Source organism: Protopterus annectens, chromosome 2.part1 (assembly GCF_019279795.1).
Source record: "Protopterus annectens isolate FY-2018-M chromosome 2.part1, PAN1.0, whole genome shotgun sequence".
Lineage (NCBI taxonomy): Eukaryota > Metazoa > Chordata > Ceratodontiformes > Protopteridae > Protopterus > Protopterus annectens.
Genome location: NC_056729.1, coordinates 1149173690 through 1149186505, shown reverse-complemented (window position 1 = coordinate 1149186505; position 12816 = coordinate 1149173690). Strand labels below are relative to the sequence as shown.

Genomic DNA, 12816 nt, shown 5'->3' with positions numbered 1-12816 from the left:
AATATTTTATTATTTATTTTATTAAATGTTAGCTTTATTAAAGGACATATATTACAACTGTAACAAGGTATAGTACCAAAAGTTTTTAATGAAAATTTTAACTTGTCAATACGGCATATATAATATGCTCTAATCAACATATCACCCAAACTTTGTCCTCTTTTATAGGCAATTTTAGGATTTACAGGAAGTAATTTACTCAAAATTGTATCTTTCCTTAAGAACTTCCAATAATATTTCACTATATCCCAAATTTTCTTACTCATTAAATTATACGTAGTAACAAAATAAATATCATCTTGCTGTACTTTATTATACTGTTTAGATGTATAAGTCGGAATGGTATGTCCTTCAGTAACCATTATAAACTTATGAATAGATTTCATAATGCATTGAATCGTATAGCCTCTATGTAAAAACATATCAACAAGTTTATTAATTTGTCTTTCTAAATCATGATAATCATTACATAACCTAGACAATCTTACTATTCCTCTGTAAGGTAAAGATTCAATTGTATGAGGAGGATGGCAGCTGGGGCCAAACAAATATTGGTTTCCATCAACAAATTTTTGATGAACAGCGGTAAGTATAGATTCACCTTCTCTACCCACTACAGTAATATCTAAAAAGTTAACCTTTGTACCTACTTGTAAACAATCAAATTTAATATCATAATTATTATTATTAAGTTCAGATACAAAATGAATTACAGAATGATGACCTCCCTGACACAAAAAAATTAAATCATCAATGTATCAAAAATATAACACAAGATTCTTTAAAAAATTATTAGTATAAACATAATCTAATTCAAATTTAGCCATGAAAATATTGGCATACATGGGGGCAAAAGGTACCCCCATGGCAGTACCTTTTAATTGATATATATTTTTATTAAAGCTAAAAAAAATTATTCGATAAACAGAAATCAGTCAAATCCAAAATGTAATGGGAAACCGGGCTATCACCCAAAAAATAATGTAAAGCTCGCATACCATCCCTATGATTAATATTAGTGTATAAACTCACCACATCTAAACATACCCAGAACATATCTTGAGTCCATTGTACATGTGAAATTTTATGAACAAAATCAAAAGAATTCTTAATATATGAATCCAATTTTTCTACATAAGGCAGTAAATGTTTATGTATAACTTCCCCTGCATTTTGTAAAAAATAGTTGGTAGTTGCCACAATGGGACGACCAGGAGGATTATAAGGATTCTTATGCAGTTTTGGAAGACAGTAAAAAGTAGCCAATTGACAGTTATCTATGTTAAACGTAGAGTTAAGAGTGCTTGAAAAGGTTAGTAGCTGCTAGAGCTAGGACAACATTATGAATCATGTCACTCAGTCTCTAACAGTCTAACATGCTACCTAGCAGTCCCTGTCTATTACAAATTTAAGGCATAAACTATGAAGTGCAGCAGACTGACTTTAAACTAAGCCAGTTTCTACATCTATGGAAAGATAACACCATTTCATTCTTTGAGTATTCCCTTACTGGATCTAAACATTATGTCAGAATACATCCTTACAATTGGATAGCCGACATACTGAATTTAATAATGACCATGTTAAAACGCCTTATTACACAAACAGTAATTGTTTATCACCTGCTATGATATATATTGCATCCACTATATAACCACAAACAGCCATTTTGAAGCAGATATTTTCTAAGGATGTAATAGAAAAGCCGTGTCAAACATTCTGGCTAATATTTACATATTTACACTTTGTTGATCAGATTAGTCCCACTAGTCCTATGGTCTCTTTTGAAGGGAATCATGAGGTGGTATTCATACTAACTGGGGAAATTTGACCAGAGTACCAGGGAACCTCTCTTACTCTTTCGATAAGTGCCATGGTATCTTTTACATCCACCTGAACTACCACCGACTCAGGCAGATGGGGCCTCAGTTTAATATCTCATCTGAAGGACGAAACTCAACAATGCTACACCCACCTTATGCTACAATGTAGTGTCAATATTGGAAAATTAATCAGACTATCTTGTATGGGAATAGAGCTCACAGCTGTGTGCACAAAAGGCAAACATGCTACCTGTTGAGCTACTGAGATTACCAGTCACTTTGAAGCATACCTCTCAACCTGCTGTACCAAGAAATCTGGATAAAACCTTCAGTAATGGGGAGACAAAGGCCCAAAAATAAGGGCACTTTTTAAATATTTCTCTTAAAAACTTAGAAAGTTGATAGAACAACAGGTTTTTATTAGCATGAATTGTCTGAAGGGTATGAAGTTTGAAACTCAAATGTCTGCCATTATTTTCTGACTTCAACTCTAAAGATTTGCCAATTATTTGCCAGACAAACCACAATTTTATGAGAAATGGGCACAAAATATGGGCAAAATCTGTACATTCAGGGAAAATCTGTACAGCTGAGAGGTATGCTGAAGTAATGTATGGTGGGTTGGGGTGGAGAGAAGTTGGGTGTATAACATACTATACAGAAGCAGTGAGCCATCACTACAGGATAATGAGTTTCAAGATTTATATAATAACAGGTTATGCTTTCATCCTGGAGTATCTGCTGGGGTATAAAGCACATGTTGTGCTAACACAATGTTGGTTAGGAGGAGTTAAAAATAATGCTGCCACCATAAGGACTTCTTGTTTGTTTATTTATTTGTATTTATTTGCAGGGGTACAAAGTGACCAGTTGCTTTCTCAATTTAACCATTTTCCCTGTGAATTCTCACTAACAGAAATAATGCTGTCTGCACAGTGTAGCAGTGAGGTTACATCTACTGATGGTATACCTCTGCCATTATTGTCAGTTGGAGACAATACCTTCACTGAAAGCAATGCCAAGGAACACAAACTAGTTGAAAGGTACAATTCTTAATACTATGTTAAGTATAGAAAGGCAAGCTGTTAGTAAATATAATTAGATTCAAATGTTAGAGATTTTGTTTGTAATTTTAAATGAAAAGTGCCATTTTAACTAATAAAAGCTGTAATCCTTTTGCAGGATGGTTTCTTCTTGGTATTAACATTTAAACACCTGAATTTCTCATTAAACGTATCTAACGAGTTTTAGTGGTGTGGTGCCTTAAATGCAATCTTACCTGTCTTCCCATTAAGCCAAAGCCAGTACTGCAGACCTTGGAGTAGTATCGAGTACAAGTATGCTTTAAACACGGCTTGCAGTCTTCCCATAAAGCCATCACTGTATCATTGCACCCCTCCTGTTGCTGGATAAGTTTTTCTTCAGCTTCTTTTGCTAGTTTCAAAGCCTCCTGTACATGCAGAAAAGAACCATTCAGTCACATATTACTGACTTCACATCTAAAGGAATGTCACTGAGAGATGATGGTGGCCTCTGTCAATGCAGAAGTCCAGCTGCATAACAAAAAAAGTTATTTTAAATACATACTGATCAGAGATCAGGGTGGTATATTTTCATAATTAGCAATGCCACTCTTATAGCAAAACAATGGCATTAAATACTAGTGCATGACAGAATGACAGAAAAAAAATCATAGAAGTTAACCACAGGGCTCAAAGAACTACAAAGATCTGTTATGTATCACCTGTTTTTGCTACTTGCAGGAAATAGGCAGAAGGGGAAGAGATGCTATTTATAACACAAATTTACTGGTCACAGAAGTGTACATGTGAATATATAAGTGCTGCAATGTATGTACTCCACCACTACAAAGTGCAAAAAAGGTGTATATGCCTAGACAACTCATGGTCCAATGAACGCGTGCCTATTATGTTCCCATGTTCATAGTGACAATTTGATAAAGCTTGATATGTAAATTGCCGCCCCTTACTTATGAGTTCATTGTTTATGAATCTAAAGGACAAAGGCCTTAACTTCTGATCTCATGAATCGAGGATAAAGCTGAATGTGTTCTGGAAGCAAGCCCAGAATTAGACGCCGCACTCATAGTTTAAACAAATTTAAATTAGCATGAATTTTTCAGAAACAAAAGTAAGAAACATGCAACTTTATGCATTCATATTTTAACTATGGGGCTTTACATCCTGTCAAACAATCAAGAATGTGAAATCAAAATGCTGATGCAAAATGGAAGGTGTTGCTGAAAATCAGGAGCAATTGATAGACATCAGAAACAAATATCCACCTCAAGGGTGCAGCTAGCCATTCTCAGTGTACTCAAATGAGCATATTTGTTTCTGAGCATCTCTTGGAAACTTCACTCAAAAAAGCACAGAATGTTTTTCTAAAAAAAACAAAAACCAAAAAACAGAATGTTTAGAACTGTGTAAATGCATATTTACAGTACAGAGGTATCCAACGAATGCCTGTGCGAAAAGAATACACCTTTAAAATAGCATTTTATTGGTATAAATGGTAGCAGTTGAAAATAATGTGTCCCCTTCCTATATGTCTGTGAGTTTGTATTTTGAGGGTTGAGTACCTTTTTAAAATGATAGGTTGTTAGTGGCAGCAACAATATTAGGTTTGAATACAAAATGTAAATCTCTAACTATACCCCTGGTCTACTTTGTCAGTAAAAGAAGCATCAACCATAGCTTTTTTTCTTTTTTTCCTCTCTTTTGTTTACGTTCTTGCCATATTAGTGGGTTAGTGAGTTTCAGTTTCTAACATCTATATTTGTACATTTACATATTTTATTTTATTTTATAAATTCAGTATTAAAGACATATATTTTATGGTTTGACAATGTTTAGTGTCTGGAACATTAACAACATACATATAAATATCTTTATTTAAGCATTTTGATATGTCAGTGACTTAACGTTGACTACTGCAGTGTTATTTTCTTTTATAATATGTTTATAAGCTAGACTAAGTTAATTTTAGAAGATAATACAAAAATCTACATTGTTCATTTTGCCTTTATTCTGATATCACCAGGAAGTGCATAGTATGATACATTATGTTTGTATAATTATTTCATTTACACTGAGATTTATGTCAACAGTTTTAAAAAGCCATTTATAAACGATCTTTGGATATATTAATGCTTAGTTTATATATAGGATATGTTTATTCACATATCAAAAATATCATGTTCAGCATCTTATGATATTCTAGCTAGACTCAGCGTTTGTTATCATTTTGAGGTTTAGTTGCTAATTAATTTGTAAAATAATCGTCGCTTAATGAGCGCATCTATAGAGCTTCAGCTCTAGAACGCAGGTTTTGTGTTTTAAACAATTTAGCTAATTTTCCCGCGTTTTAGCGGTTATATACCAGTGCATGTGTTGTTTTAATTGACATCTGATGAAGCATGGATTCACCACGTGAAAGCGCTCATTCTTTGTATTTTAATAAAGAACTTTTTTTGGATTATATGACGGATTGCTATCAGTGTTTTGGCGGAATACCAGTGGTTTATTCAGAACATCTTTACCTGCGTTCCTTGTGGTTGGTTTCTCACTTTTGTGTTTCTCTCTTTTGTGTGTGAGAATCCTTCAGTAGATAGAAAGATAATAAATACTTCTATAAACAGAGTTTGTAAGGACAGCACATTAAGTAAATCTTTAATCTATACCATTGTTCAGATTATACTACTGTAAATTTCTCTCATATTTTGTACATACTTATTCTTTGTATTGACTTTTATTTTTGTATTGCAAAATGTTTTTTTACATACTCATAGGTTCATAGGTTCATAGGTAGGTACTAGGCTATCGGCCCTAGGGCCCATACAAGCCTAGCCAAAAAATGTACCCTGGCTTTCGCCACCCAAGAAAATTATTTTCCTTTGCCCCTGTCGAGCAGAGCCACAGAAGTGATCCCTGGGGTGAATTTCCCATTTCCCATCCAATCATCAAGATTTTTCTTGAAGAGTGCTAATGAGGAGCTCTGTTTGACATAGATAGGTAGTCTGTTCCAGAGTATGGGAAGTCTCTGGGACAGGAATCTATCCCTCCAGCATGTTCTGTTTATTATCGTGACAAGGTTTAGGTCCCTAAAGCATGTAGCTCAGAGGGATTGGGATTTCTTTAAGTGGAGCATGTCCAACAGCTCTGGGTTTGACATAGCTTTGTATGTTAGGCAGAGATCGCCCCAATGTAGGCGATATGCGATGGAGTAAAGCTGTAGTTTTTTGAGACGGTCTGCATAGGCATCTGTTTGAGGCCAGTAATCCTCTTTGTGAGGTATTTCTGTGGTCTTTCCAGTTGTTGTAGATGTCTTGTGAGGTACATACCAAATGGGGCGTTGTACTCTATAATGGGTCTAATGAGTGATGAGTAGAGGGGAACAATGACCTATTTTTTTCTGGATGAGAATCCTTTTGTGATGAGATGAGTCACGTAGAAGGATTTCCTGACCACTGTGGTGATGTGATTATCAAAGGAGAGACTACTGTCCACCTGTGTCCCAAGGTCTAGGCTATCGGCCCTAGGGCCCATACAAGCCTAGCCAAAAAATGTACCCTGGCTTTCGCCACCCAAGAAAATTATTTTCCTGTGCCCCTGTCGAGCAGAGCCACAGAAGTGATCCCTGGGGTGAATTTCCCATTTCCCATCCAATCATCAAGATTTTTCTTGAAGAGTGCTAATGAGGAGCTCTGTTTGACATAGATAGGTAGTCTGTTCCAGAGTATGGGAAGTCTCTGGGACAGGAATCTATCCCTCCAGCATGTTCTGTTTATTATCGTGACAAGGTTTAGGTCCCTAAAGCATGTAGCTCAGAGGGATTGGGATTTCTTTAAGTGGAGCATGTCCAACAGCTCTGGGTTTGACATAGCTTTGTATGTTAGGCAGAGATCGCCCCCAAGTAGGCGATATGCGATGGAGTAAAGCTGTAGTTTTTTGAGACGGTCTGCATAGGCATCTGTTTGAGGCCAGTAATCCTCTTTGTGAGGTATTTCTGTGGTCTTTCCAGTTGTTGTAGATGTCTTGTGAGGTACATACCAAATGGGGCGTTGTACTCTATAATGGGTCTAATGAGTGATGAGTAGAGGGGAACAATGACCTATTTTTTTCTGGATGAGAATCCTTTTGTGATGAGATGAGCCACGTAGAAGGATTTCCTGACCACTGTGGTGATGTGATTATCAAAGGAGAGACTACTGTCCACCTGTGTCCCAAGGTCTCTTATCACATTTTCGGCATTAAGTAGACTACTAGCTATGTGGTAGTTCATGGGTACAGAGTTTTTACCAAAGGAGATGACAATACACTTTTTGGCATTGAGCTTCAGGCCATGGCTTTGACACCAGGTATCTGTCTCAGTGAGGCCCTTTTGTAGTTTGTCCACATCATTAGGAGTTTCGATTATGGCTCCTAGTTTGCAGTTATCTGCAAACTTTTTGTAATGCAAACTGTTAATTTCTCACACTATGGAGCTTTTCTCTCCGGTCCTCCACTGAAAATGGATTCTCTATGGCCCAGGAGACCTTCCCAGTAAACAAAATGGAAATAAACAAATAAAATAAATAAATCAATAAGCCATATAAATGTCTACAAATATACAGATATGATCAGGATACTGACAAAAGTCATATTTATTTCATGCGCTGTTTTCTGAAATTATTTTAAGGGAAAATGGAAATAATTAGGATCATCTCATGCTTCAAATAACTACTATTAATGGTAATGCAACTAACAAAGCCTATGACTGGACAGAACAGTGCATAACTTAGTTACAGGACAAGCACATCCAAAACATGGAAATATATTTTGATTTGTTAGCTGCTGTCTCTTACACCATATTTTAAGCTATATTTGAATGTTTAAGGTTGAAAGAGCAGACTCATGACTGAAGTTCCAAGCTACTGTATCTTGGTGAGTACTAAAAGTGTGACTGCTACACACACACACACACACACACACACACACACACACACACACACACACATGACTGACTGCAGTGAGTGCCTAGGTTTAAAACCATTTATTGATCCTACAGCTAGAATTTACTGACTCGAGTATTTTCTTTAGGTCATAAAACTGACATCTTCACTGGGCATGCCTCATTGCCTGCCCAGTTCACAGTAAGGCTTGGGCATAAGGAAAGACATGGTATGCAGGACACCATATTTAGAGCTGCCAGCATTGCACTATGTTTCCACCCCCCCTTCCCAACCCATTAACATTCAATGTGCTTCCAATCATGTGCGTCAGAACTGTCAAAATGAGTTAAGAGCAGAGCAACTGATGGTTAGCTGGAGGCACGCACACGTACGTACACACACACACACACACACACACACACACACACACACACACACACACACACACACAAAGAAAACATAGTGCAGAGTTGGGCCCATGAGTTTTGTGTTCAAAATGTGAAAAAACAGCACAAAATACTTCTCAGTAGTTATACATCTGCATTTTAAGCTTCATTAACCCTGGCAGTTTACAAATGTCTGACCTTTTATTTTACTTTATTTCATTTCATTTGTTTACTGCAGCAGTACACTGATCACTGGTGACAGTTTGTAGGTACTGTCTGGGTAAAATAATTCACAAATAAAAAAGTGAAACAGGCAGTAAACTGTGCTTAACAAAACAGAACTGAAAGTAACAATATACATTAAACAGAAACAACTGATGTAGCAACATTTAATTGTAGTTGCTTATGCTTCAGGTTTACATTCTGCTGGAAATGCAGATAGGTAATGACAGTTAAGGCAGAGTAAGGTGGGAGAGGGAGTTTAGAGGTATTAGTAGTTGAAAGGCAGTAAGGCTAGAGGCTGAGGCCCATAGGTTATGCAGCCTGCTCTATAGCAAATGTAGTTTTATTTGGTATGGAGGAAATTTAAGCTCAGGTTTGAAGGAAGAGAAGGGGTCTGCAGTTCCCTTAGATGGGGAGGAGGAAGAAGCCCTGTATTTTAGCAGAAAGGATGGAGAAAGAGTGGTTGGTGATGTGCAGCCTGGTTTGTGGGGATTGGAGCAAGGGTTTGCTTTGGACAAGTGTCTTAGGTTTTGTGCATGTTTACTATAATGTTTGGCAGTTAGTGGTGAGAATAAGTTAGGCTGGAGAAGTTTGAAGATGAGCCTAGTAGCAAGTCTACTCTGTGGTACACTTTTGGCATCATATAAATATAGATATTCTTACATACAGGTATTCACATAAAGACATAACATCTAGGAGGAAAAATATGCGCACACAAACATTTGTCAGTTTGTTAGCTTCATATTTTGAGTATAGGAATATAAGAGTATATGAATGGATGTGAGGTGGTTGCATGACACTGAATAGATTAACTGGGGAACAATGTGAGCAAGAATCTACAGTTTACAAAGCATTCAAAAGATTAATTAAAAAAAAAGGCAAACAAAATGATGGACTTTATAAAACTAAATGTAAGCTACTGGAATTTAGCTGTTTTATTAACTATGCATAAAGCCTTAAAACTGCATTCAGACTTTACAATGAGGATCAGATATAGCTATAAACATATCAATAATGCTCAAACCATACAATGAAGGTCTGCAAGGAAGAATTAAATGGAGAAGAATTATGACAACAGGCACAAAGTTAAATATTTTACCACTGGAATACTATATTCAGAAAGTGTTTGAGAACATGGTCACCAGATTGTGTCCTATTTCTTACAATACTAGAAGATGTGAACAGATAAAGTAAGGAATAAAAGAAAGGCAGGAGCTGATTTATAGAGAATGTAGAGCAAGCGCATAACAAATCTGGGGAAATGGCCATATTGCAGTCCAGAGAGGTGACCACAAGGGAGCAGCTGAAGAGCTGTGTGCCTGTACACACCAAGGACCACACCATATTTGGTGCATATGATAATGAGCAGAATAGCAGGCAAATTATACAGTGTTGTTATAGTTCCATAAGTAGCTGCATTGCAACTCCATCCCACACACTACTATCCCAATAAAAGACACAAATGCTAGTAGTGCCATGCTTGTATGTACCCTGGCTGAGCACAAGACAGTACACACTTACAATTGTGTAGAGTCTGCCATAGTCACACAAGGACACATGGACATCTCACGTACACACTCAAACATAGCCAGCTTTTGCCTGCCCCTACTGTTAAAGCACACTGCCACTAAGGATGCACTAGCAAAAATGTATGTGAGACACTGCTACCACCAGTGACCACTAAAGCACAGCAATACAATGGTGATGGTTGCTCCTTTGCCAGAAATGGATGCGACACACTGCTACCACCAGCAGCCACTAAATACTGCAATAGAGAGGTGATGGTTGCTCTTTTGCATGGCATAAGGAAATATAAATGTTGGTCAAACATATAGCTGAAAAAAAGCATGTCAATTGAAAATCTTTCAGGAATCACTGATATGGGCGACCACCTACACAGTGCTCTGCACAACAAACCAGCAGAACTGCATGGTACAGTAGCAGTCCTTGCTGTGTTTACTAAGTGCCTAGATAAATCCCATGACAGAGTGTATGTGGGGGGAGTTACATACTCAGAGAATGTCTGCACCTCTGTGTTCAGCCAAGGAGTAGCCTTGGATGTTACAGCCCCTAGAAGAAAACATCCCCTGCTGCTGCTGTATGGTATGGCAATCTACCTTTTTGTCACTGCAGCTTGCTGTATTGGTTACCTGTTCCTAATGTGACTTCCATATCCTCCCACTTCTCTGCTTGTGCAGTCTCAGTGCACTTTCAGAGCTAGTGAAAAGTATAGTTATGTGTTGTTTACTGCTGTACCTAGGCAGCCTCTAATACAAAATATACAATAGTCTCAACTTCCTTTGTGGCACAGTGACTGATTCACTGATATGTATAAATATATATCATGGTAAAAAATAATAGCAACATGCATAGTCAGTGTATGACAGTAGTGAAACACTGTGTAAGTGCAATCAAATGGGAATCACATGAAAAAGCTGTTGTTAAAAGCAAGGTGTGTGATCATAATAATCAGAGACATTTGCCTCTCAGACATTTTTTTTAAGCCAAACAGCAAGTATGACATCACAGGGGGCCTGACACACATGGGACTAATTTTACAGTCCATGACTGGTGTATTTAAATGTATACATTGATTCAGTTCAAAGAGGATTTTATCTGAAGAAGCTTTCATTTAAGAAGATGAAAGCACTAATCCTCTACATGTTTTGATGAAGATTAAAGAGTTGTCACATTGGTTTTAACAATGTGGATATATTAAAGTGGTTTGCTATCATTTAACCAGGTCCAAGTGTACCACGTCCATTTTTTATGCTTCTTTTTTCATGGTCTGTAGCTTGTTTGTGGATTATTATATAAATACACACACATATACACTGGCCCACAGGTGAATGTCTTGTAGGAGAAAGGCCTGGTAATCTATTCCAACATCTTTGCCATGAAAATAATGTGGATGATTCTAACAGCTGTATAAATGGACCACCTTGACTGGATCCCAGCTCAACAGCACTACTACACATGTACACACATATGCATATCTGTCTATATATCTATACTTATATGTATTATTAATTCATTTATTTGTCTTTGTTTATCAGATCCGACCATAAGCTAATCACCCTAGATATCCGTATCCCGCCCCCACCCACCATTAAGGAAACCACGGTAAAAAATTTCTCCAAAGCCAACATCATGCTTCTTAAGACAGAAGTGGCGAACTTCATGACACCCATGCAGATGGACAATACAGTTACGACTGCTGAATCCTACACAAATGCACCCTATAAGCATTTACATGAGTGCATGTATCATGCTATTCCAAACAGAACCAAGATGCTATCCTCCAAAAAAAGGAAGCTAATCTGGTGGTCCCCTGCCATAAACAAACTCTACCACAGAAGGAAGAAACTGTTGCAAAAGAGAGTAAAATCCCATGAGTGGAGGAGCTGCCCGGTCAGCCTCAGTAAGAAGCTAGGATCTCTTATAAGATCTTCCAAAGCTAGCTACGTAAACAAAATCGCCACTGATTCTAAGGGCAGTCACAAAGCATTCTACAGCTATGTCAAGAATCTCAATGGCAACACCCAGATCTGCTCTGAGTTACAGCACAACGGCACAAAAACTACAGAACCAACTGATATTGCCAACATCCTGGCAGATAGGTTCAGTGCTAACTTTACCCGCATCTCACCCCCTAAAGGGCGCATATCTATTCAGAAAGAATGCAGAGTCCCTGTAATCACATCTATGCAGGTAAAAGATGCACTCTCTAAAACCAAAAACAAAGTATCCATGGGACTGGACAACATCCCAGGCTGCATTTTACATGAACTTCAGAACAAACTGGCTCCCCAGCTAAGCACCATGTTCAATCATACTTTCACATCAGGCTTTGTGCCCACTGAATGGTGCACAGCAACAGTTATCCCACTCCACAAAGGGCGGCCACCACTGATCCTGGGAACTATTGCCCTATTAGCCTGATGAGCCTGGTCTGCAAGGCCATGGAACGTATCATGGAACTCACAAACAAAGAAATTGGTAACCTCCAAACTCTGGACCCCACCCAGTTCAGGTTTGTGAAAGGCAGCTGATGCCTTTTGAACCTGATCGACTTTTTTGAGGCAGTCACCAAAGCCGTAGACGAGGGTAAGGTGGTTCCCACAGCCTATCTTGACCTGGCCAAGGCTTTCGACACCATCCCCCATTCTGGAATTATAGCTAAACTCACTAAACTTGGTATAAATAACTATGTCACAAGATGGGTTGCCAACTGGCTCACTGACAGAACTCACACTGTAAAAGTTGCAGACTCCAAATCTGACTTCAAACCAGTGACAAGCGGAGTACCACAGGGTTCAGTCCTGGGACCTCTCCTGTATGGTATCTTCTTCTCTGAAGTACAAGCTAACACAGAAGGCCTCTGGCTAATGAAGTTTGCAGATAACTGCAAACTAGGAGCCATAGACGAGTC

At 37.9% G+C, this 12816-nt stretch overlaps 1 protein-coding gene across 2 annotated transcripts in view; it reads right to left on the bottom strand.

Moving 5' to 3' along the window:
- The window catches only part of CLU (clusterin), a 229419-nt gene that overhangs the window by 160244 nt on the left and 56359 nt on the right, over nt 1–12816 (bottom strand). For both annotated transcript variants that reach the window (XM_044062683.1, XR_006363635.1), the window contains exon 4: nt 3103–3273. In XM_044062683.1, the coding sequence (XP_043918618.1) occupies nt 3103–3273 (171 nt within the window). The remainder of the gene's footprint in view (nt 1–3102; nt 3274–12816) is intronic.